This window comes from Strix uralensis, chromosome Z (assembly GCF_047716275.1).
Source record: "Strix uralensis isolate ZFMK-TIS-50842 chromosome Z, bStrUra1, whole genome shotgun sequence".
NCBI lineage: Eukaryota > Metazoa > Chordata > Aves > Strigiformes > Strigidae > Strix > Strix uralensis.
The window spans coordinates 34,597,313-34,622,152 of NC_134012.1; the positions used below are offsets into that span (position 1 = coordinate 34,597,313).

Below are 24,840 nucleotides of genomic sequence, written 5' to 3' on the forward strand. Positions count from 1 at the left end.
TGGTCATCAAAGCAAAGACCCTCTCTACCTCAGCCTGAAGCAGCTTGTCATCCAGGCAGTTTCCTGGACAAATGTCACCTTAGCACACCATTTGGCAAGCCACCTGTTAGGAGAACTTGACTGGAATCGAGCAGTGATCCAGGGCAAGTTCAAACATCCACCTGTCTGTTTCTGGACACCTGATCTGCTTTTTTGCTCACCACCACAACATGACAGCTTTTCTTTCTTGCTCATGAGACATGCTCATGACCAGTGTAAGAAGAAATCGTAAACAAATATTAAATCTCTTTTAATAGAGTTTATTCTTTAACTCTTCTTATTAATATCTTTTCTACTGTCTAGTTTCACAAGTCTTTCTTTACAAGGTACACTCCTGTAGACAACAATCTGTAAAGGTTCATTTACAACTCAGTACAGCATCACCATCAGAGAAAGCAAGATTAAACGTTCAGTTTACTGTGTAGTCATAGTGAAACCAGGAAAGCTACGGAGTCCATAGCACCACTAGCAAGCTATAAGAGGCATCCTTTCATGCTGCAGTTTTAAATGAACTGCTCTTTTCCCAGAGGCAGTACCTGGGATAATTTCTGGTGGCAGGATACACTACATACATCACATCCTCACTCCCCACTGCCTCCACAACTGGTAGATACACTTGTGTGAAGCACCTGTGAAAACTTAAGTAAAATTTTAAATTCATATCAGATAGCTGTATGATGATGATGAATCATCACAAATCCCACTGTGCTCAGAAGAATCAATTTTGTTTTACACCTGTGCATGTGAAGATCTAGCAGAACTACCCTGCACAGGTAGAGCCAGCATCACCAATTTTCAGTTGTGCTCAGTCTGATTTCCTTTAACACTGTAAGCATTCTGTATTTCTCAGCTGTAGGTCTTAATAAAGCACCTAACACTGAATATTGACAGCTGAGTGACTCTAAAGCACAAACCACCTCTCATTTTTAAGAAAAAGGCTTTGTTATATCTGTCCTAAAGATTTGGCACTGAGGCTGGATGGAAACCAAGAATCCTGAAAATCAAAACATTTTAATTCATTTATCTTCTTCACAATAAAAGGGATGGTGACATATTTTTGTGAATAAATAGGAGAGAAACACAGATGTGTCTGAACAGCTAGGTGTCTGAGATACTTGGTGCCTAGAACAGAGAAAGACTTGTTAGAATTCCTGTTCAGTATCAGGCAGAGATCAGGTTTTGCAACTATCTCTCCCACTATACAAATCTGTACCCTAATCATTGGCTTGTTGGTGTCTCATTCCCCCTCACTGTAAGTTTTGTATTGGACCAGAGAAAAACCCTCCTAAAAATTTATTTATTTCCATTAAAAAATCAGTTCTGATAAACAATGTATTCCTGAGTGGAAAATCAACAAAACAAACCAAACAAACAAACAAAAAAATCATTATCAGTTCTGTTCCATGACTTTCTGAGACACATATAGCAATGCTCAGTGTGAAGGCCTTTATACTCACTTTTGAGAGAATCAGTGAGGTCTTACATGAATATATATATGCATGTTGCTTAGCAGCTGACAGTGTTCTGAACTTGAGGAGCAGCCAGTGTTAAGGTTTGAAGAGAGCTGTTCTCTTCATGTTTAAAAACCTGATCTCAGTTTTATTTTTGCTTCTACATCAACTGTAAAAAAGCATTTTACATATGAAAATTTTATACTAGAGTAGAATATTTCTGTGTACAAAGATGTGATACCCTTCCATCTTCAAATCAGTCTACTTAGTGCCAATGTTATTTTCACAGGCACACCTCCAATATTGCACAATCCAGTCCTTCAGACTGTGACACTGGTTTTCCTATCAGGAACCATGCCCAAGGCTAATCAAACACTGTTGTGCTGTTTTGCCCTTTCACAACAAAGAAACAATTTCAATGTATTATCTTTTGTGATTTGTAGTGAAAAACCTAAGAAGAGGAACTAAACTAGAATTTTTTCCAATGCCATTTTCAGTACTGCAAGCTGGTGAGCAGAACACTACAAAAATATTGCAATTCAGAAAAGCTACAGCAAAACAATAGTAGATTTCTTACAAAAGCAACTGATTTCCTTGTTCATTCTCTATTAATCTTTTCTAACAAGTTACACTTTTTTATTTTCCATTGCTTAATATGCATTAATATACATAGGAGAAGAAAACGATGCCAAACTTTCAGACAACTGAAACATGAGAACCCCTTTAGATGGAGTAAACATATCATTCTTCTCATCCTTACCCACATGCAAACTTGCAGAATACTGTACTTCATTGCCAACAGTTACATTCTGTGAGATGCGTTAACATTGATGATTTTCTTTTCCTCAACAGAAAGAGATCTGGACATAAAATAGAAGGGTTGTATGTACCTGTCCTTATATATCCCAGCATAGTGTGGGGGAGTGGGGGGTGGGTGGAAAACCAAGACAAGTCTCTACAAACAAGTTGTAGAATGCTTTTTGTTGGTGAATGTGACTAACTGTATAAAGTTGGACAACCAAATATCTTCATTGCATTACTGATTATCCTACTTTTTATGGACAGAAAGCAAACAACTCAGTACAGCTCCTGTTAAAATGATATACACTAGCTTTTGTACAGTTTAATTCTAATGCATGGTTATTTCAGTTAGCATAATTGGGAAAGCTGCATAAACTTTTCCTCAAATTAACTTCTTTCTTTTTTTTAATTTTTCAGCTTTAGCAAAAGGCAGTTTCTAAAAGAGGAAGAGAAAAGATATGATGGTCAGATTAGAGCATTAACATTGAATATGTACACATCAAAAACATCCACATCCCAAAGTAATTTCAAAAAATGTTTAACAGTAGGACAGGACATACAGACCTAACCCTGTAACAGTTGTTTGACAGTATATGACACATAAGTAATTAATAGTTGGACTGGATGATCTTCAAGGTCTTTTTCAACCTTGATGATTCTGTGATTTTGCGAACTGCCATACTGAAGAGATTATTCCTATTTAAATCTACATGTATACCGACTAAGATTAGGTTGAAACTATGGCACGCTATCCTGCAAGAACTGTGGGCAACCATTCTCATCTTTCAAACTCACCTTGCCACTCCTCATCAGAGAGTAACAGCAAACCTCCCAGTTTATCATCAGTATTACTATGTTAACATACCTGAACTGTTTCTTGTGAAGGGAAGAACACCCTTCTTTTTCCATGCATTGATCTGCTGTCATAAAGCTGGCCAGCCTTCCTCACCCTACATGCCTCATACCAGAAGCATTGTCTAGCTGAGAGAACCCCAAGACACAGGTGCCACCATGGAGACCATGGGGAGTTGAGGTGTTGCTGTTGGAGGGAGGCGAGAATGTCTCCACCAGCTTCTCAGTGACCCATGGGGGCCAGCAGCAGGGTGCCAGACTTCACCTCTGCATCCTCTCCTGCCTCACTTCTTACCACAACTTCAGACTCAGTTTACCCAACCACCTCTGTACCAGCACAGACCATCAGATGTTGTATGGGAAGTTACTTAGGAGTAACTCAGAACTCAGTGGGGTGACTACCTGTTAAACATGGAGCAGGCACTGTAAGTAATGAGGCTGACTTTGGAAATAAAAAGCATGAGACGAAAAATACAATGTTGCTGTCACAAAGAACTCACTATAACGAATACATATACCGTCATTAACAACCCACATGGTGCTCCAAGTACTCTGCACTGCCATAAATAACCCTTAAGAAGTTACAGTGTACATTAGGTACTCAACTACTTTTTTATTTAACTTTACACTTCAGAAATTAAGCCATTTCATCATCTATGTATCATTGTTAAGAGATGTGATTCCAGTAGATAACTGTGATAGAAGAGCATTATGGGAGACTGTGAAAAAATCTAATTTAAAAGCCAAATAAATCATAAAGACTTTAGAGTACATTTTAGTCATTTATTAAATTATCCTACAGAAAGTCATCCAAACTCCAAGGAAAAATGCGCAGTTATAACATCTAATTAATGCTGAGAATCCAAGGAACTTGGCTAGAAAATTAAATCAATGTTGTAACCTTACTGCAAAAGTCAGAAAATTACTCCCAATTTCTAATGCAATAAGATTAAAGAGGCATTTGAGATAAAACAATGTAAGGGAAGTTGTTGATTTAGAAGCATTTAGGTTATGGTATCTCTTTTTTATTACTATTATAGTCTATACTAGAAACAATTTAGGATGGTTTAATAGTTGTCCTATATTAATTTAATTGCAGATCCATCTGGTGATTGGTTTTGAAGTAATATAAAATCATTAACTCTCACTGAAATATACTACTTTGATCAGGTTTTATACAGTTTGTATAACAACAGTAAAAAAGATAAATTAAGAACTTTTCCAAATGTATCTATGTATATAGCACAGAAATAAAGAATCTATCAATGAAGACAAAAAGGAGAGGTGCCTAAAAAAAGGTACAATATGTGAGCTAAATTCATTTTTTCCATCTCATGCATGTACCACAACTGGAAAAAAAAAAGTCAGTGCAGACACCTATGATTTATGAGGTATTAAATACCTATTCTTTTGGTAACTGAAGATATTCTGCACCACATAGGTTAGATCATACAGAAAAATACTTAACCTACAATTTCTAACAGGAGCTGATCAGTTTTAAAAATGCTAATAAGATCTCTTATTCACTAACATTGGAATAGGACAATTACATGTAATAGCTCCTCGGCCAAATCTTGCATTAAGACATGCATTTCAATCAAAGGATGTCTAGGGTCATCATCAAGGTAACAGGATGTTGCCATAGTATGAAGTTCATCACAGAGTAAGTGCTGTGCATACAACAAAAATATCTTTTGCGCATTTACATCTTCCACTGACGTATATGGGAGATGCTTATGCTAGCCCTGAGTGTATTCAATTCACTAATCACACATGGAAAATATTAAGTAATAGGCCTTGCCACAATATAATAGTCAAAATAAAAGACAGAGAACCTAGAATGAGATTTTTTACAGTGACTTTATTGAGCAAATAACAGCCATTTCCAGGAAAGCAAAATAGCAAACCTTTTTGTACTCTTCCTACTGTATCTCCTACTATATTTGTCTTTCTGTCTGTATTTCAAAACATTTCATTACTTTTCATTTATTCAGAAACTGAAGTGTACATGGGCTGAAGGAAAAGTCAGGTTCCTGCTCTGCCCAGAGTAGAAACTTCCTCATCTGCTACTCTGAATATTTGAAGATACTTATAAACAAGTTGTAAATTGGTCTAAAGCCATTTTAAACACTGAAAACCAGATATAATCTCTGTTGCTTTATATTTGGAGAGAGTGTAAACTCATCATCATTCTCACTCAGTAATGAAGGATGCAAATTTTCTGGATGTACAAGCAACTTCACCCATTTTAAGATAATATTTTTGCTGTCCTGTTCATGGATTTGTTTCTCTTTCTCCTCCTTTTTAATTAAATAAGAATTTGAAAGATCCTTCACCTTTTTTTCTATACCTAGTGCCTTTCAAGCTCTAAGGATAAGAAAGCACTTTTCATCTTTATGAAAGTAATGTCTAACTTATCTTACATACCAGCAATTTTTCTTTTATAATTGCCACTATGGAAACCAGAAGTAAACCCATTCTCTATTGATTTTAAAATTGCTTTAACTGTTATGGAAGAAATACTGATTTTAAATAAGTAGACATAACGCCCATTCATTGAACAATACCAACGTGTTGTTCTGCAACCAGGAAGAAAGAGGAGAACCCAACTCATGGCCTCCCAGGTGATCCTTCCTTGCTAATGTGGATTTTTATCATGATGTCACTTTCAGCATCATAGCAGCCAACAAGCTAAGAGAAGCCATGGCTAAGAATTTTCTCTGGAAATACACTTTGAAAAGTTACTCTTGGTGAAAAGTACCTCTCAGTTTATGAATGTGGAGTTATGAAAACATATCAAGTGGCAGCATTTGACTACTGTGCAGACATTACACTAGTTAAAACCACAGAAAATTCAGATAGATCATAAAGTGTGCATGGGTGTATATATATATGAAAGGTATGTGTATGTGTGTGTATACATTGCTTAAAGAATATTTTGAAATATTAAAAAATACAAAGGCAGATGTAACAGAAGTTACTAACAAGACATAAATTGCTTAAAAACATGCTTTGACATACAAGGATTTTCAGAACTCAGACTGAGTCAAAACCACAGAAATGCCTTTAACAGATATTCATCAAGGAAAACCTTTGCAAGATGAATTCATCTGTTGGATGGAGACTATGAGCTTCTAAAGCATTAACCTTCAGAAGGAGCACCAGGAGCTGGAAAAAATCCTGAACTCTGTCCAACACAGGCCACCAAAAAGCCAAGGTGATCTGTTACAGTTCTCAACTCCTGGACCACATTAACTACTTCCTCTTTTAGTTCCCTCACTTCAGAAATGAGAACGTCCATCTTTGATGGTCCATGAGAAGACGGCCCAAGAAGGAAAGAGCCATTGGGAAGGACCTCAATGGGGAAGGAGTGTCCAGTGGGTGGGGAGAAAGCAAAAGGGGACAAGGGTCCAGAAGAGGGGTATCCAACAAAAGGGGTCGGGACCTGAGAAGTGGAGGGTCCAACAGCTGCTGGCCAATCAACGGGTGAAGGCGGTCCAGCTGTTTCAGTTTTAATGGTATGCTGGCATCTTGACTCTTGACTGTTGATAGAGGTGGGTGAGGTGTAAGAGAGTGAACATGATGAAGAAACTGTAAAATTAAAATTCACTTCATTGTATATTGACATTCAACATTTCCAGACACCTGACTACTACAGAAATCCACATGAATCTCTCCACTTTTATTACGACCAGTGTGCACTGGTGATAACCCCTGTTTTATTTATGTACAACATAGACAGTGTTGTAACACTATAACAATTAAATAGATCTCAAGGACCAGTACTGAAATTGTCTGCAATTATGTTAATGCACTTTGTCAAGCTAGCTTTTAAAAGGGAAGCCATAGGTGCACACACTGTGCTCTGTTCTTCTGATATTCCCGTTCCTTTATGAGTTAAGGAAAAAGTATCTATTTTACTTACCAATTAATAAATCAAGGTGTTCACCAACAGCCCTTAGCCTATTAGATCCAAAGTACTTTTTATCCACTGCACTAGTCACTAGTTTTGTTGTATTTTTAATAACTTCCTCTTCCAAATGGGGAGGGTGAGTTTTTTTTATTGTACAAAAGTTTTTTGTACTGTACAAAAATCCTCCTAAGGATTTCTAAAACATTCAACAAATTTACTCATGCAGCAACTTCCATCTGTTTCACAAAATATTACTACACTACTGCAGGAACTCAAAATTTTGTTTAATATAGAAACGTAAAGAATTCAGTAACAGCAACATGGAAAAAGGAAGACTGCAAGAGATTTACATCTAGATATATTTCCCATTGGTAGAAATGTAATTAAGACATGATCCAGACATTATTGAAGATAATAAGACGTTCAACTAGAAAAACCAAGGTACAAGAGAGAAGAAATAACCTGCACAAGATCTGACAGCAGACAGAAACTGAACTCCTAATTGGCTTGTTAGGACTTTATTTCTAAGTAATGCACCATTCTCAGAGATGACTATTCACTTTCTTAGGATCTGGGATTTTTGAAGGATGGTTAGTTACTTGGACAGCTAATGGTAGAGATAAGGTTTGTGAGACATCTTTGCAGTTATAAACCTGCCTATTTTCTCTGCAGGAAGACCTCACACCTCTTTCAAAAAATCATGCAAATAGAGTCATATTTTACTTATTTTAACATAGCAAAAATGATGGCACAAACTACAGAATCTTCCCACAATAACTGAATGTATGTAAATTCTGAAAGAACATTGTAAATCCACAGTCATTTTTTTAATCTGTTTTTGAAACTGTTACACATACTCTTGTGGTTACATATATTTTTAAAATAGTCACAAACTTTTGCAAGTCAATGAAGTAAACCTCCAGGACAGTATCATGACTTCATAAGCTTTTCTTTTTTTCCAAAAGGATTTATAATCTGACTTTAATAAATACAAATTAAAACCTATTTGTAATACTGATTTTGGTTAATATATATTTTGGGTTTATATATTTTTATATCAGAAAGATAACATGCATAACAATACTAGAGCACTGGATAATGAAGCCACTACTCATAATTCTTTGTGGATTGGCTTTGGCCACCTAAAGTTCCCATATTTTTCAGATATGCTTACTTATTTCTTCCCAGAATTACATCTTCAAACAGCCAACTCCCCTAAAATAGACTATGAAGCGCAACATCTGGAAATTTTATCAAAACATTTTTGGAAGTAGTACAACAGGAAGAAGACAGATAATAACAAAAGGACAAAGTCTCAAGTTTGACAACTGAAAGTAGAGTGTGGTATGAGAAAGATTTTATTGTAGCTGGGCTAGATTTCTTTTTCCTAGTTTCACAAATGCCACATCCTGGCTAAACCACAAGTAGTCCTGTAGTCATGTTCTTACTCCTCACAATGCATACTTGCATGGTAGAGAAGCTATAGAAACTATGAGGGTCACAACAGATTCACTTTTCCCCTGATGTCTACTTACCTACTAAAGTACATGATATTTGTATTTCACAGCAATGAAAGATTGATCTAACCTGTTCCATCCAACTGCAAATTTTCATCTGTCACATTTTTAATCTCAGTATATCTGTGTTACTCATTAATCTTTGTTCCATTCTCACTAATAAAATGGCTAGATACCCCATAGACACCTATGAAACTCCTAACCACTTTATTCCAACTTGTTTTAGCTATCATTGTTTATTGTGACTATCTCCAGTTCCAAACTAGCACTGTCATCTCATTTCTGCTACTTTACAAATGCAGCTAAATAAAGATATGAAAAACCTTCATGATAAAAGATTCTTTCAAATCTATGTCATTTCTATTTCTATGAAAATACATTACGCTTAGTATGCAGATGAAGAAATTAGATCTATTTCAGGTCAGAAGTTAGAGACTTTGTCAAGCTCAAAACAGAGACAATGAAACTGAAATCAGTAATGTTATATCTTAATATCAACCCTATTTCTGATTTTGTTTCTCTAAGTTAAAATTGCATCAGAGTGAAAGAGAAGCTACTTACCTATAAACATGATACCTCTGCATAGTCTCATTTGTGGGTACTGTGGAATGATTCACATTTCTGATGCTGATGACCTTTGGAGACTGCCTGAAAAAGCAGTGTCTGTTGGGACTACATGAGCATTCCCTGGTTACACTGGATGAACACAAATGTGATCCCAAATGGCTTATCCTTTTTTTCATTTATGCCTAACCTCATATGACATGCAGATCTCCATGAGCTCTCTGGCATAGAAAATGTCTCCAGACTTTTATTTCTATTGTCTTTGTGCTTGTAGGCATAAGGAAACAGAATACAGGTTTTCACAAATATCATATCCTGGTAAGACCTCTGTGTCCAAAAGGAGCTTTACACAGATACACGCTAGTATGGATATGATATCAAGCATCTAACAAACTAGCAGCAGAACAAATATGCCAGGAGATGTCACATACCCTTTCCCAGTGAGGCCACGTACCAAGGGCAGCCATTGCAGTCACTGCCTTACAGTGTTTCCGCAGCAGCAGGATAACCACAGAAAGTGATTTGAGCCAAACATAAATCATCAGGGGCAAAAGACTTATACTTCCCCCAGTATAACAATTTTCAGACTGGTCAGTGGTACATCTGTCCCTCTGCAGGAAGAAAGACCATCTTAAGGACAGAAAAAACTAAGTCCCTTGAAGTCTCTCAAAGACAACCTCTCTGACAGAGATCTGGTAAAGTTTCACTAGGCCCAGCAGTGCTGGAAAACAGGATATTCAGGAAGGAATGTAAACTCCAGGAAGTAAAAATAAAAGACACTGATTCAAGTCTATATCTTTTATTCTCCCTTTCTCATCTTTTGGACTTCTCTGGTTTATGAAACATACATAGAGAGTTAAAGGCTGTTTCAGTCCAAGTCTAGGTACCCAAAGGCACAGAAATTAAGTAAAGGCTCATTGTAAATCTACTCAAGCAATCTGAACAATGACATTGTTCATTACTGACATGAAGAAGGCTGGTGAAACTGAACAAATCCAGTGTTCACAGAGCACAGTTCTTTGCAAGCAGAATGATTCAAGAGCTAAAAAGCAATTGAGATAGTTGGAAACTATAGAGATCATCTGTGAAAGGCTCTGTCAACAGGACTCAGGCTCAGTTGTCCATGCAGCACTGCATTTCTCAGAAGCCCCTACAGCTCACTCAGTAGCACAAAAGGACTTCATTTCACAAGTGGGGATATGTGGAGACCACTTCAGAAAGGAATGATGGGCTGTTTTCTCCACAGCCACAAAAATTAATTGAGGTACAATCCTGTCTTTTATGAAGAAATGTAATAGTGTCATGGCAAAACAGGTGGCAGTCACAGAGGAAAATATTTTGCACAAGGGGGAAGATTCTGGCTGGCAGAACGGCTATTTTGCTGTTCTTAAGTTTGGTTATGCAATGCCACGGGAAAGATTTTTTTTTTTAATTCAACTGTGAATGTTGCAAACAGCTAGAAATAAGAAAATACCAGAGCCTCCATGAGAAACAAAAAGTACAAAAGACACGACAAAGAAAAAAACTAATAAACGTTGTGTGAGAGGAACAGCCTAATAATGAGAACATAGATCAGAGGGTAGGCAGAAGCAGATTAAAAGGAGACCAACTATAACGAAAATGTGAAAATAAAAGGCAGCTACATTAAATACCAATCACATGCTACCTTGCACACAGAGATGAAAGGGAAAACTTAGCAGGTGAAAAAAAAAAGAAGAAAAAAAAAGCCTAAAATAATATAAAAATGAGGTGAGAACAAAGGGTCAGTCAGTTACTGAAGAAGTGAAGAGCAACGATGAGCAGCAGACAGGGCAAAGGACGGCAAACACTGTAAGATCAGCAAAGCAAGCAAGGGCATGTATTTTTCTCTATTTCACTTTTACATATTGTGCTGTACATTTCACAGGCTCTCCAAATAGCTGCAGCACCTGTGCCACAGGATCCATTAACCAACACTGTTCAAATACATGTGAGTTTAAACACATTTTCACATCACAAAGGTGAGGGAAAGGACTACACTGGCATCTAGGTTTATAAAGCATCAAGATAACATGAGAGAAAGTTATGACAATTAATTTTACTATTTTGACATACATAACTTTCTTCACACAAACAAAACACATTTCCCAACACCCTTTAGCGTATGGATATAATCCCACAAAGCTATGTGTGGACTCGTCAGGAAAGAACCTATTGAACCTATTATGAGTCACATAGTATGGACTAAATGCACAAACAGGAATCTGTCATGGTAAAACAAAAACTGAGTAAATTCGTGTTGAATCAACCATAGTATGGAGATGTTCAGGTTTTTACTTGAAACCAGTGTACTCAAAATCCTGCTGGGATGATTACAGCATACACAATATCAAGTACCTCACATCTTTTCAAACAATAGATAAGGCAGTCACCAGATGGAAAAATTATTATGTAGTCGTTTATACCATATCCTTTTTGTAAATATCCATTTACAAAACTGGCAAATACACAGAAAAATAAATTATTCTTCTAAAAAGCCATCATTTTATTGCAGTAATGGAAAGGCAGATACAGAGATTTATTGTATATTTGAATATACTTCCAGGTAAAACAGTCCCGTGTTACTCACCTTGATCTCTTTCATGCCATGTCCGACTCCCCGCTGCTGGTGAATTTGGAGAAGGATAAAAGTCTCCTGTCGGGCTTGGCTCCATATTTTCATCTATGGAGATAGTTTTGGGTCTTTTGCTGTTGAAATAATGTGAGATTTGGCAGTGAATATGATATGCAGCTAGTAGCGGTATATAAACTGTTTGGATTTCAACAAATATTTCAATAGAAAGTAATTCAGGAATACAAAGCACAAAAAAGTGGATATTAGACCTTACATTAACTTACATAGATGATATTATTTAATAATATGTAATGCAGGTATGTGCTTGCATTTTTCACATGATTAATGTTTCAGAGATGGCATGAATAGGTAACATAAAAGTCTACCAGTACTTGGCTGAACAACCAAGAAACCAGTTCCTGTAACCTACCAAAGAAAGGTTGTGTCATGAGAGTGTTAAACACTATGCAGAAACCATGAAAGCAAAACAAAGCACTGGAAAAGTATTACTAATAAAGTCAGGATAAAACAGGAACTTTTCTGAATGTGTTAATAAGGAAAAAATGCAGTTTACTGTATTTCACCATGTCAAAAGCCTAAGCTTTTCAAAGAGGTCTAACCTGAAACAAAGACTTTTCATTTTAGACTAGTTTAATTAAAAACAACAAAAAGGTCCATATTTCAAGTCACACTATATAAAATGAGGCAGCACTTCAATACAGTGGAGAGAAGTCAAGTTTCTTTGTAACAATATATACTGAAGCTGTTACGCTGACTGCCAAAGAAAACCAGGATGAAGGTTTTAATGGTGGTGGTATTATTATTACTATTATTTAGACTGTAAGAATTAATCTATCCATTTCTAAAATGTACTAGGTGAACTGCCAAGTTGAAAATACAATGGAAAGAAAGAGGGGAATATGAGCAAAATAACTCAGGAGCACCAGGTGCTGGTGGAAGAGCACCCCAGTCCCCTGCAGTCCTCTTAAATCCCATCCCACTGTGCAGATTCTTCCTGACTCACTGGGTGCAGAAACATTGGGCAATGAGAGGTCCTATAGTGCTTATGATTTCATGGTACATCAGACAGTTTCAGAAAACTGAACAGTGACAGAGACAGTACATTATCCGGGAGTCAGAAGGAGGGTACAGCAGGTTCTCCACCTCTGTGGGCTGGCCAGCTGCTCCTGAGGGAGGGAACAGGGTCTTTCCCACAACTGGGAGAAAGAACCATGTTGAAGCAGAGAAGTGGGTCTCTCAGATCAAACTGCCTGCAGCAGGCACATGGAGACCCTTGAGAAAAATTAAAGACCCTTGAGAAAAATTGAGACCCTATGACACCAAGTTAAGCAGGAGTGTCAATCTTCATGAAGATAGGGAGGCTCTACAGAGAGACTTGGATAGACTGGATCAGTGGGCCAACGTTAACGGGATGAGCTTCAACAAGGCCAAGTGCCAGGTCCTGCACTTGGGCCACAACAACAACCCCATGCATCGCTACAGGCTTGGGGAGGTGTGGCTGGAGGAAAAAGATCTGGGGGTTCTAATTGACAAGCAGCTGAACATGAGCCGGCAGTGTGCCCAGGTGGCCAAGAAAGCCAACGGCATCTTGGCTTGTTTTAGAAATAGTGTGACCAGCAGAAGTAGGGACGTGATAGTCCCTCTGTACTCTGCACTGGTGAGGCCACACCTGGAGTATTGTGTCCAGTTTTGGGCACCTCAATATGAGAGAGATATCGAGGTGCTGGAACAAGTGAAGAGGAGGACAACGAAGCTGGTGAAGGGCCTGGAGAACAAATCCTATGAAGAGCGATTGAAGGAGCTGGGACTGTTTAGTTTGAGGAGCAGAAGGCTAAGGGGAGACCTCATCACTCTCTACAGCTACCTGAACGGACATTGTAGAGAGGTTGGTGCTGGTCTCTTCTCACAGGTGATTTGTGACAGAACAAGAGGGAATGGCTTTAAACTCCAACAGGGGAGGTTCAGACTGCACATTAGGAAAAATTTTTCACAGAAAGAGTGGTGAGACAGTGGAATAGGCTGCCCAGGGAGGTGGTGGAGTCACCATCCCTGGATGTGTTTAAGGGTCATTTGGATATGATGTTGGGGGATATGGTGTAGGGGAGAAGTTTGTAGAGTAGGGCTGATGGTTGGACTTGATGATCCCAAGGGTCTTTTCCAACCTGAATGATTCTGTGATTCTGTGATTCTTCTTCCCACTGTGCTGGGAAATGCACCTTGTAAGGGTGAGGAAGGAAACATACTTTCATGAGCTGGGGTGATGCCACAGATAAAGACACCTTGTCTTTATATACCTGTCCTAATGCCTTTTTCATAGGAAACAGTATCTGTCCCAATATATCTTTCAAGACAGAGGTCCAAATGGGAGCCCTCGATGACAGCTTTTGTGCCTGCAACCACCCTGCGGCACTGAGTCCAGCCAGCAGCTTCCCAGCTACTAGACCTTCCGGCATCCCAGCAGCAGTTTCAGGATGCATAGCTGTTCTCTTAGCAGATGATTTAGTGATCATTTCAAACCCTGACGAAAATTATTACCATCTTCAATATCAACAGCAATGAGAGACAATAATGATGCCACTTCAGATTACAAGATTTGTAACATATATATCTATACATAAATTGTGGTAACGTACATAAATAGCCTACCTCACAAAATCAGAGGAAATTCATAAAATAGTTAGCTGTTGACAGTATTTGTGAATTGCTTGTCCTACTCTATTAAACCTGGTTTCACATTAGCACTTATTTCAAGTTTTTACCTGCTTGGTGGAGAGGACAAGGACCTCTGTAGATTTACACCCGAATTCATATCATGGTAATATGGCTGGCTCGGAAGCTCTCCAATTGGGAAGTTCACTCCTGTTCCCTGGGTTATAGGTGCTGAAAAACACATCATCATAACGAGTCAAAGATAATCTTCTATCTTTTTAGCCATCTTTTAATTTTTAACACTGGGAAAAACATCAAGATGTTACTACATGTATCTATTTTTCTGCTTCTTGCAGAAACCAAGTAGAGACAAGTTCTATCAATGTTTATATATCTAAAAAAGTGAATTGTCTTCCCAAGTCCCTAGAAATCCCTTAGCAGTTATGCAGACATATTTGTTGTATAACAGATAACCTGGAATCATCAATATGAAAAAGGTAACACAAACCTTGGCACAAAGTCTAACCTTCTGTAGAAGGACTTCTATAATGAATGAGGCAGAGTTTATAAGGACGGCTAACATTATTTATTAAAGAACTGAGATAACTGGAAAGAACAAACTTGGGGACACACAAACTCTTTTCCACTTAAACTCTTCTGTATTAATAATAGCCTTCTGTGCTGACAGCATGTTTTGCTCCCTCCTTTTTCTTTCACCTGGTGTCACAGGTTCACAGGTACTACTTTGCATATGTACACCTACACACAAACACACACACTCAGCATTATCTTCACCTCCTTACAGAGTCTGTGTACTGTACGTCTTGGTATTTCAAGAGTAAATTATATGTTACATATTGTGGTGTATTTACCTTTGTTCATTGTCTGTGCATTGTGCATTTTAACTACCTTTGGCACTTATAAGAATAATTGCATGTTGTGTAATGTATCTGAAGGTTTGTATTTTTCCTGACAGTTAAAGTACAACTCTGTTGCGGCTTGAGGTTAAACAAATGCATGGTAAGAAATGCCACAGAAACCACATACTTTAAAGCTTATTATTAGAAGTATATCATGTATAACAGCTGCAGAAGGTATGATTTCATAACATAACTACAATATTGATTCTTTTTTAATCTGAATGGCCTGATACTTTTAAACGTTTTTAACCACCTGACAACTAAAAGAAAGCTGCATTTCGCACTCCCTCAGCCTCCTAAAACAACAAAACTGTATCTTCAGCAAGAAAGAATATGTCTTAACACTGCAGCATGGCAATGCTCAGTATTTTGCTGAATGACTTAACATAATTGTAATTGTTGCATATTAATTTCTGACCACAGCAAATGAAATGACACATGCATCTTAAGCCTCACTAAGTTAATTAAACTCCTCAAGCATCCTGACCTGGCAAAATTCGGACAGACAGTTTTGGAAACCTGTGCCTCACTGGTTTTGTTCTCACCTCATCAGAAAAGAGATTTTCCTTGACCATTCACTTGTTATAATGTTGGTGTCATCATTGCAGACACTTTTAACTATAACTTTCAAGTATTTTTGTTCATTTCCTAATGAAGTCTTAAGAGAAATACTTTAATAGTGTTGAGACTAAAGGGAGAAAAGAAGCACTCAGAAAGCAATGTCAAATGAAGATACGCACTGGTTTTATGCCATACAATTATAGCAAATTCTTAGACGTCAACCAAACAGATCTTCTTATTTATATTCATTTTGTGTTTTTATTCTGCAATAAAAGCTTCACCTGTCCTTTTATATTTATATTTTATGTTACTTTTTTTTGCATGTTCATAACATTTCTGATGCCAAAACAAACCAATATAATTATAAACTCAATTACAGCCAGTGCTATGAGTGACAGAAACACAAGCGTATATTAAGTCAGTCATCCTTTATATCTATGCTGTGATTTCTCTTTTAAGAGCTACAAATTCAAAATAAACTAAAAGAATAATCAGATGGTTTAGCAAAATCCAAGGATGTGCAGGACAATCTTAAGAAGCTGCAAGTCTAACAAATAGAAGGTTTTGTTACACATGATAATTTTATTGACACATCAGTCTATTAAGCTGTGCAGGGGGACACATAACAAACGGATTCAATCTTTAAATACCAAAGAGACAAAAGAAGACTTCTGTTTGTTTTATTACAAACACATGCAAGATGAACTGTAATACCGTGGTCAAAGATATCAAAATTCTGCATGGTTATAGGCATTTCCTATGCATCTTACATCTTGGGGAGAAAAAAAAGGGCTTTGGAAACTATTAAATGCAAATGATAACTTACTTCTGGACACCCTCACAAGTTCTGACACGTTGAACACTCCAGATTTTACAAAACTGTCCTCAAGGTACACTGAAAAAGATCACAATACCATAATCAGTACAGTGAGAAGATTAATAAATAACTATAGATAAATTTATACAGCAGCTAACAGTATGAACAGAGTCCCAGAAGTAAAATACACAGATCAAAGGACACTGAAAGCTGATCACAGAATCTAATGAGAGCTGAAATTCAGGTGGAGGTAGAAAAAATCTTGGAGTTGGTGAAAGCATTTTTTAATACGTTTATGAAAACTAACAACTGAGTTCCTAGCTAACCATCCAGAAAATGTCTAAAACATAGTTCCTTTTATGAGTATCTTCAATTTTTAAGTCAGTATTGAACTAAGAACTGTATCAGCTGGACTAAGCAATTTCATCATAGAGCAGTCCTGTCCTCACATAGATTTCTGCTAAATAGTGACTTTACACTGCCACCTCCATTACCACCTCAGAGGTGGACAAGGATTTTACCATTATTTTCAGTAAAAGCAGGAACTGGGTACATGCTGAATTATATATCTAGAAACCTATGTTTAAGAAACCGCATATTATTGTATTGGCTTATGTTTGCTTATGCTAAGACAAATGTATATGATATACTTTCCCTGCCATGAAATTCAGGCACAAATTGGAGTAGTGCAGTGAAACAACAGCTGATAATCAAGACTTATCTCAGTAGTGAGAGTAAATAACCTTATAAAAAGGGAGCTGAGAAACCCAGGTTTCTGTCAATGTCTCATATCAATAGTCACTGCATAAACTGACCTGACTGATTTTGAGATTACATGACATCACAACATTGTTGGAATTCCTACCTGTAAGGTTCATGATGTCATGTAATCTCAAATTCAGCCAAGAGATTGCATTTACCAACAGCAATATTTAGCACATTGCTGCTCCAACAGTATTACTTTTTTATTTGTTTTCATGTGAGAGAGTGCACTAAGAATTTCTTACTGTGGTTTCTCTAGTCTCCTTTCTGCATTAACACAGCTTTTTTCTTTTGGAAATACACTCTCAATTTTCTGTTTGAAATCTTTGAATAAGTAAAAGCACTCTAAATGTCTTAACTAACAAAACAAACAAACAAATAAAAGATTAACCTATTGGAATATTTGCTGATTTGGAAAACAGTGGATCAATACTATTCTCTTTAGGTTTCTTTTGCAAATTACTACTTCCATCTTCAAGTAATTTAAGAAAACACTGCCACTGTAATCAGAGAAGTGACTGTAAATACAGTACACTTCACTTGAGAGATCTGTCCTTGAGAGATCTGGAGAAATAGCTACTTACTTTTCAGGTCAAACAAGAAAGGCAGAGGCAAAAAGAGGGGTTTTCACTACTTACTAGCAGTCCTATTAGGCCCACAGAGCCACCTCACCCAGCATCTCTGATATTATCTAAAAAATGCGCCTGACAACTCTAGCTGAAAAAAATCCAACTGAGCATATTTCCTGACATCTCTCTTACACTGTTACACCTACAAGCAAATATGTCAGTCTTCCCCATCTGAAAAATCATCCTAGGAGCAAGTGCAGCGGGCGTGCAGAGCACTGTAAGCCTGTGGGATCATCCTGAATGATGTTATGCCAATGCCATCTATCTTCTCATCTTTCAGTCAACGTCACTTTATACAATATCCCTGCATGTCTTTATTTCTACTAGCAGCTCTACAGGTCTCCCTCTCTTTTTTTTCTTCTCTTCCTTTCACATTCCTCTCCCTCTCATTTTCAACAGCTTCTCTCCATATCCATTACTTTTTCCTCTCTTACTGTCCTTCACCTGGATGTTGCAGACTTAATCATCTCCAGTTCTAAGAAATAAAAGCCTTTCTCTTTCATCTCCTGCCTTCTCTTGCACCCTTTCTCCATTTTTTTGTGTGGATGAAAACATGACATGTCTTCTCAAATATTTACTTCTTTATTTGACAGAACTTGGCATACCCATATCATAAAAAATTGCAGAGTTAATGTTTCTTTTTCCCCTTCTTCCTCAGTTATCATTTTTTAACCTAAGAATGGACAAGCTGGATGCACACTAATAATTCCTCCACCAGTGGCAATCTTCCCCTTCTCTGCCTATTTCCTCCAGCAGGAACAGTTTGAAGTAGTACATGGAAGGGAGATTTCCAAAGAAAAATTTGATTTCTTGATTTTAGTTGCCCTGTAAGTGGAGCATGGCTTAAAGCCAGTGTACAAACATGCAGTCAGATCTGGTGCTGGTAATGAGACAAGACTGACCTTCTCTGCTGCTTATCCAAATACCACTACTTTGAAGCACAACTTCTCTCATTCAAGCTAGGCTAACTTGACAGGAGCTTTACCCAAGTGTATATTAGTCAAGCTATCATTACAGTGAGAGCAAGCCCCAAGGCTCATATTAAAAAAAAGAAAATGCCCATGTAGGATTTAATATGTAAGAACACAGATGTACACATGTGTAAGCACACACACACAGACACACGTGTTTAATCATCAGCCTTCTCTCATGCATTCTTAGTTTTTCTCACTGGCAATACTGAGAATACCCACATAACATAAAGAGCAATAAGTGTGTTTGTCTCCTTGTAATAATGAAATGGGAGCGGGGAAAAAACTATGCCACAGAGTGATACCACTATCTATCACCCCCTCACAGAAGGATGCATTGTTGACTGATGGATCGCTGTCTTTCACCCAGGTTTCCCCCTGACTTGGATGGTCCAAAAATAACAACACCCACAGATACATGCAAATGTTTTGCTTGGCATTAGGAAAGAGAGGGAAACTGCAGATATTGTCACTCTCAATCAACTTTTAAAAGTTTGATTTTTTTCTCTATGTCACAAAATATTATTAAAAAACTGATGCAACATTAAAAAGTCTATGTCACAGGCACTGAGCAACTTCATCTTGAGCCTTATGTTCTAACAGGGAAGGTGGATTCCAGTGGTAAATCTGGGTGCAGAAAAATAAACACAGTATGTTCAGTTCCAGCACCAGTGGACTTCAACAGTTTTAACTAGTTAGGATAACAATCCATGCTGGGTATGTTACAGAACAGTTTTTGGCTCCCAGCTGTGCAAAAGAAAAATGTTCTGTGCCATTAAACTACTGTAATTTGTTGCAGAAACATGCACTCTACATACAATAAAGAATAAGCAGCAAGACTGCATGTAGCAGGACAACAGTACAGGACATTTTGACTTTATGGTGTGACACTGGCTTTTTGCTTTGTGAAGCTGATCTCCTACTGATTAAGAGTTAACATTCATATTCACATTATTACAGTGCATGCAAGAAAAAAATATGTGGTGATATTCCATATGGTATAAGTCTTACTGATTTTTTGATTAAGCACTTTCTAATGCACTGCTTGCATTAACATGTTAAAGAGCCTTAAATTAGCATTGGGTGTGTGTTTCTGATCTGTTCAGTACAGAAACTAACACACTTGGTAACAGCCTATTGTATTCCTCATAGAGGATTTACTGTATCTTTTGTTGGTCATGATAGCACTTTGCTGTCTTTATTGTTCAAACCTAATATAAGCACTGAGTATTGTCATTTACTAAAGCTCATTTTGCCTGAGAGATGACAGTCTCTGAAATGCATTTCACTAATTGTCATTATTCTTAAAAATCTGAGTTCTACAAAAAGAATATTTCTGCCAAAATCACCATAGTACAATTCTGTATAAAAAGTCAGCAACTTCCAAAACCCATAAATAACAGTTTTTGTACAGGGTGAGTATAAAATCTGTCTTCTCTCCTTACCTTTTTTACAGAAAACTCATTTCTGAAAAATACATTTTCCAAACAATACTACAATGACCAGATCAGTGCCATCAAGAATGAAAGATAAATAAGTTAACCCAAGCAGCAGTTCTGATCAAGCTCCCCTCAATCAGTAACAGTAGAAACTTTCAACAATGCCTCCAACCGCTGTAGAAGTTATTGTCCTAGTCCTTATACTTATTTTCCACTTTATTCCCGTGCTCCGCCTTCAAGAGCTGAGTTGTAAGTATAGCTTTTAACCATGCTAAGACTTAAATGGGTTTAAAAAAAAAAAAAAAAAAAGTTGTTTAAACCTACTGAAAAATATTTTCAGTTTGCACTAACATGTACTATAAAGGACTTGTTCTCACATTACTTAAAAGCTTACCAGTGACGTCTGGCTTTACAAATCCTTAACCAGACTTTTTATGTCTTCTGATTTAATTGTACTTTTATGAATAGAGAACCTGTTTATGTTCTGCTGTGTATTGACTACTGCCAAAACGTAAAATTGCTTCCTGGTATCATTAAACGTCTAGTTTTTTCACTGATACTGCCTTGAATTTGAGCAACTTATAAAACAGCAATGAGGATCCAATCAGTGAAGTAAATAATTTGTAATATTGTACTTTTATTTCTGGATCTTCTAGACTTACTAGCAGCGGGACAGGTTCGACATCAGGAGCTACTGTGAGGAGAAAGGCTGGAAGCTTCATCCTGGTGTACACAATACTAGCAGAGAGCTGTAGCTTTAAGTTATGCAATGTAATGTTCTGGTTGCTGCTACAGGTTTGTTAGACTTCTGAAAGTGCTACAATTAAAGAGTAAATCATTTCATTGTCTAGATTCTTTTGTTTGAGTGTTTGAAAACTGACTTTAAGGATCAGCTCTCGCTGTTTCCTGCAATACCTAATTTCTGCAGGAAGCTCTTGAATTTCAGCAGGAATCCTAGTCACATACAGCTACTATTCACAGTCAGAACTGGTAGTGAAAAATTAGTCAAACAGTGTTCATAGTAAGTTAACATACAGTCAGCAGACTTGAAGTTTGTTTTCCTATTGCACGCATTTTGAAGCCAGTATCTTAAAAATACTACCAGAAACAGGTTTCCACTGAATCAGAATTTCTCAAAGGCAGTCAGAATTTCTTAAAGGCACTTAAGGGTGGATAACATGAGCCAAGGAGTGACACAGATTTCAGTGATGATGTCATTTGAAACAGCTGAACTAAGGTCTGTCCAGAGGATGAGGCTATTTTGGTTATTGCATGACTATCTCTGGCCTTGTTGCATACCCACAGTTTGTTTTGTTTTTTTCCTGAAAGTGGCAATGATGTTGTAACTGGGACAGGAAGCAAACATGTTGCAAAAAGATTCCCTGCCTCCATTGAACTTTTGAGCACAGTAAGGGCCTAAGAAGCTGCCTGAGCCATTTCCAAAAACAAAAGAGATAACTCTCAAGTTAATAAACAGAACTATAATACATTTCAATGCTGCAATAATTTGAAGAGGTAAACACCTGGTTTAATAAACTCTGGAATCCATGTACTGGAATCCAAGATGTGAATTGCCCCAAAACCTAACAAGAAACAGAAAGGGTAACTAACATAAATGTATACATACTGCCTTCCACTCCAGAGGGTCTCAGGCTATATACAAACTACAGCTAAGCTTTAAAAATAGGTTGGGGGAGCTGCTTTTTAACAGTTATAGGACAACCAGGTACCAAAAAGGATTTTTCTCATGCCAAAGCAGGTTTCTGGAATTCTAACTGGTAACATAAGAGTTTTTAGTAATTTCTTGCTCTGTGCATGCTTTGAAGCAAAACCCAATGTGCTCACCATTGAACACAATGACATCAGAAGTGAACATGGTATCAGAAGTGAACACAGCATCAGAATTGATCACAGCATCATTTATTTACACAGTAGGTTTATAAAAAAGGATAGCTGATACAAACAAAAATTCAGAAGTAATCCCAAACCAGTAGACAGTAGTAATTAACCACACCAAATTTCAAACCAGCATGCAAGGCCAAAAACTCTTCCTCTTGGAAAAAGGGACTGTACAATCCCTGATTGTGCAGATAGCACAGCTGTGCATTACCCCCAGAATGCCCCACCTGGCTCAGGGCTGAGAGGCTGATGAGGAAGAGTGTCACCTCTCAATCACTGGCATTATTAATTCATAGACCATTTGGGAAAAGGACAACTCTACAGAAAATCAAGCCCTGACCAAACCCAACCCTGTTTTATTTGGAGATCACTATCTGAGATGGCACAGCTGCAGGCATACAGGAAACAGCAAGCATTTCAGAATATCCACTCCCATGCTGAAAAAGCAAGGTGAATATATGTTTGTTTAAATACAATTCCATCTGAATCCCCAAACTGCTGCTATGGCATCATTTCTTCCACAAGAAAAGCTGCTTACAATGATGAGGCCAGGGAATATCTCTTCTATTCCTATTAACTAGGGGGCTAATTCCCCATCCACAAGAAGGTAACATGCAATACAATAAAATAATGAAACCATCTGTGTTTTCAAAATTCAAAGACTTTTGTTTACTGCACTTTCAAAAGAGAACAGAATTGAGACTGCATTACTCTCCAGAAGTTATGTCTGAAACTACATTCTAAAACTCAGAACTTAAATACCTCTATCTAAAACAGTCATATATAGGCAAATTTATTACACATTTCTTAGGGTTTGATCCAAAAAGAATGTTCTCCCTATGGCTGCTAGCCCATATGAAAGGGCAAAAAAGCCTTTGGGGTTCTACAGCTGCAAGAGAAATTTACATATTGAGAGATAGGTGAGGCTGGTTGCAAGCTTTCTGGCAACACCTACTTTAATTAAAAAAAAAAAAAAAATAGATAGTGATTTCACTCTGGTCTTCTTTGGAAACGGTGCCCAGAACAAAATTTCTGGTGAAAATATAGAAGGGGAAAACCAATTCCAGAGCAGTGAGACTGGGGCTGGGGATTTGCATACCTATGCCTCATTCAGATTAAGGATCTTATCACTAGATGAATGCCCTGACATATCATGGGTTACTGTGGAGGAAATAAGGGAAACAGTGGGGAGGAATGAAAGGCAGAAACACAGTTTCTCAATCTCTCTGTCTAAAAGTGTGTCACTGCATATAGATAATGTAATATTCACCAGTACACAGGCTCAGACCTGAGTCATCTGTGTTCCTTATTCAGTCCTGACTGACGTTATAGAGTCTGCAAAATTTATATTAACATATGCCTTGGACCAGCTAAAGTGGAGTAAATTCTAACAGGAAAAAAAGTCTAGCAGGTCCCGCTTGCTAGGAAGCATAGCTCTAATAACCTCTGAACTCAGTTGCTTGGATAAAAGCAAAAATCTGAACACACTTGTCTTCCCTTGCCAATGAGGTTCACAACTGTCTGTGTGAGGATGACAGGTTCCCTTTGAACCTTCTGAAAAGTTATCTTTTATATTCCCCAATGATGGACAAAAATAGCTCTGAAATCTTGAAGGGACCTGAACAAGAAGAGACTATTCTCCTCCCAGCTCCACCCAGAAGACAAAAGATGAAGAACATCAAATACCAGTAAGAGCTGGTATCCACTACCTCAAGTTTCCAGTTTTCTTAATTCCTCAAATTGTATTCAACTGTCTATCCTATCTTATCGTCATATTAAGATAACATTTTACTCCACCAGTATTGGAATTTCTTATTCTTATTTTAGCAGCTTAAAAAGGCTGTGTTGAAAGATTTGAGCAACATGGCAACAATTGGACACAGCAGTGTTAATGCTGGTGTATGAATAAATCAAGTCTACCAAGCAGTAAACTCACACCCAAGGCAGGTAGCAAGTAACTTTATTAATGTCAAACAGTCGTGGCCAGCAGGCACTAAGTAAGGGAAAGAAAAATAAAGCAGGACAAAACCAAGAAAATGTGAAGAATTGGCTAATAAGAATTATATCACTGGAGACCAAATTGCTATGGCTGGTGTCAGTATCATTAGCTTACTAGTAGTTCTACCTGGTTTTCTCTTTCTACTCACCCTTATAATTTTCTTATGGCTAATAGATTAATTTATTTTCTTCAGTATATACCCTCCCACACCTTTTCAGGTATTTCAAGACACACATGTTAAGGAAGGCTTATTTTTTAGATTTCCTTAAGCTATATAAAAGCTCTATGGGACTTGCAGGGAGCAAATAATACAGCATTACACTGAAACTGACACACTAGGTTTCCTTCAACAGCCTGCCTTCAGCAGTAGCTCTGAGCAGATGCCCAGTAGAACAGTAAGAAACAGGGCAGGCCTAAAGTATTTGTTGGGGGTTTTTTTGACT

General features: G+C 37.5%; 1 protein-coding gene across 5 annotated transcripts in view; it reads right to left on the reverse strand.

Moving 5' to 3' along the window:
* Positions 1-24,840, reverse strand: part of NFIB (nuclear factor I B) — a 279,688-nt gene that overhangs the window by 49,474 nt on the left and 205,374 nt on the right. For all 5 annotated transcript variants that reach the window (XM_074855645.1, XM_074855642.1, XM_074855641.1 and 2 more), the window contains exons 4-6: positions 16,708-16,776; positions 14,511-14,631; positions 11,746-11,864 (exon numbers count right to left, since the gene is read on the reverse strand). In XM_074855645.1, the coding sequence (XP_074711746.1) occupies positions 11,746-11,864; positions 14,511-14,631; positions 16,708-16,776 (309 nt within the window). The remainder of the gene's footprint in view (positions 1-11,745; positions 11,865-14,510; positions 14,632-16,707; positions 16,777-24,840) is intronic.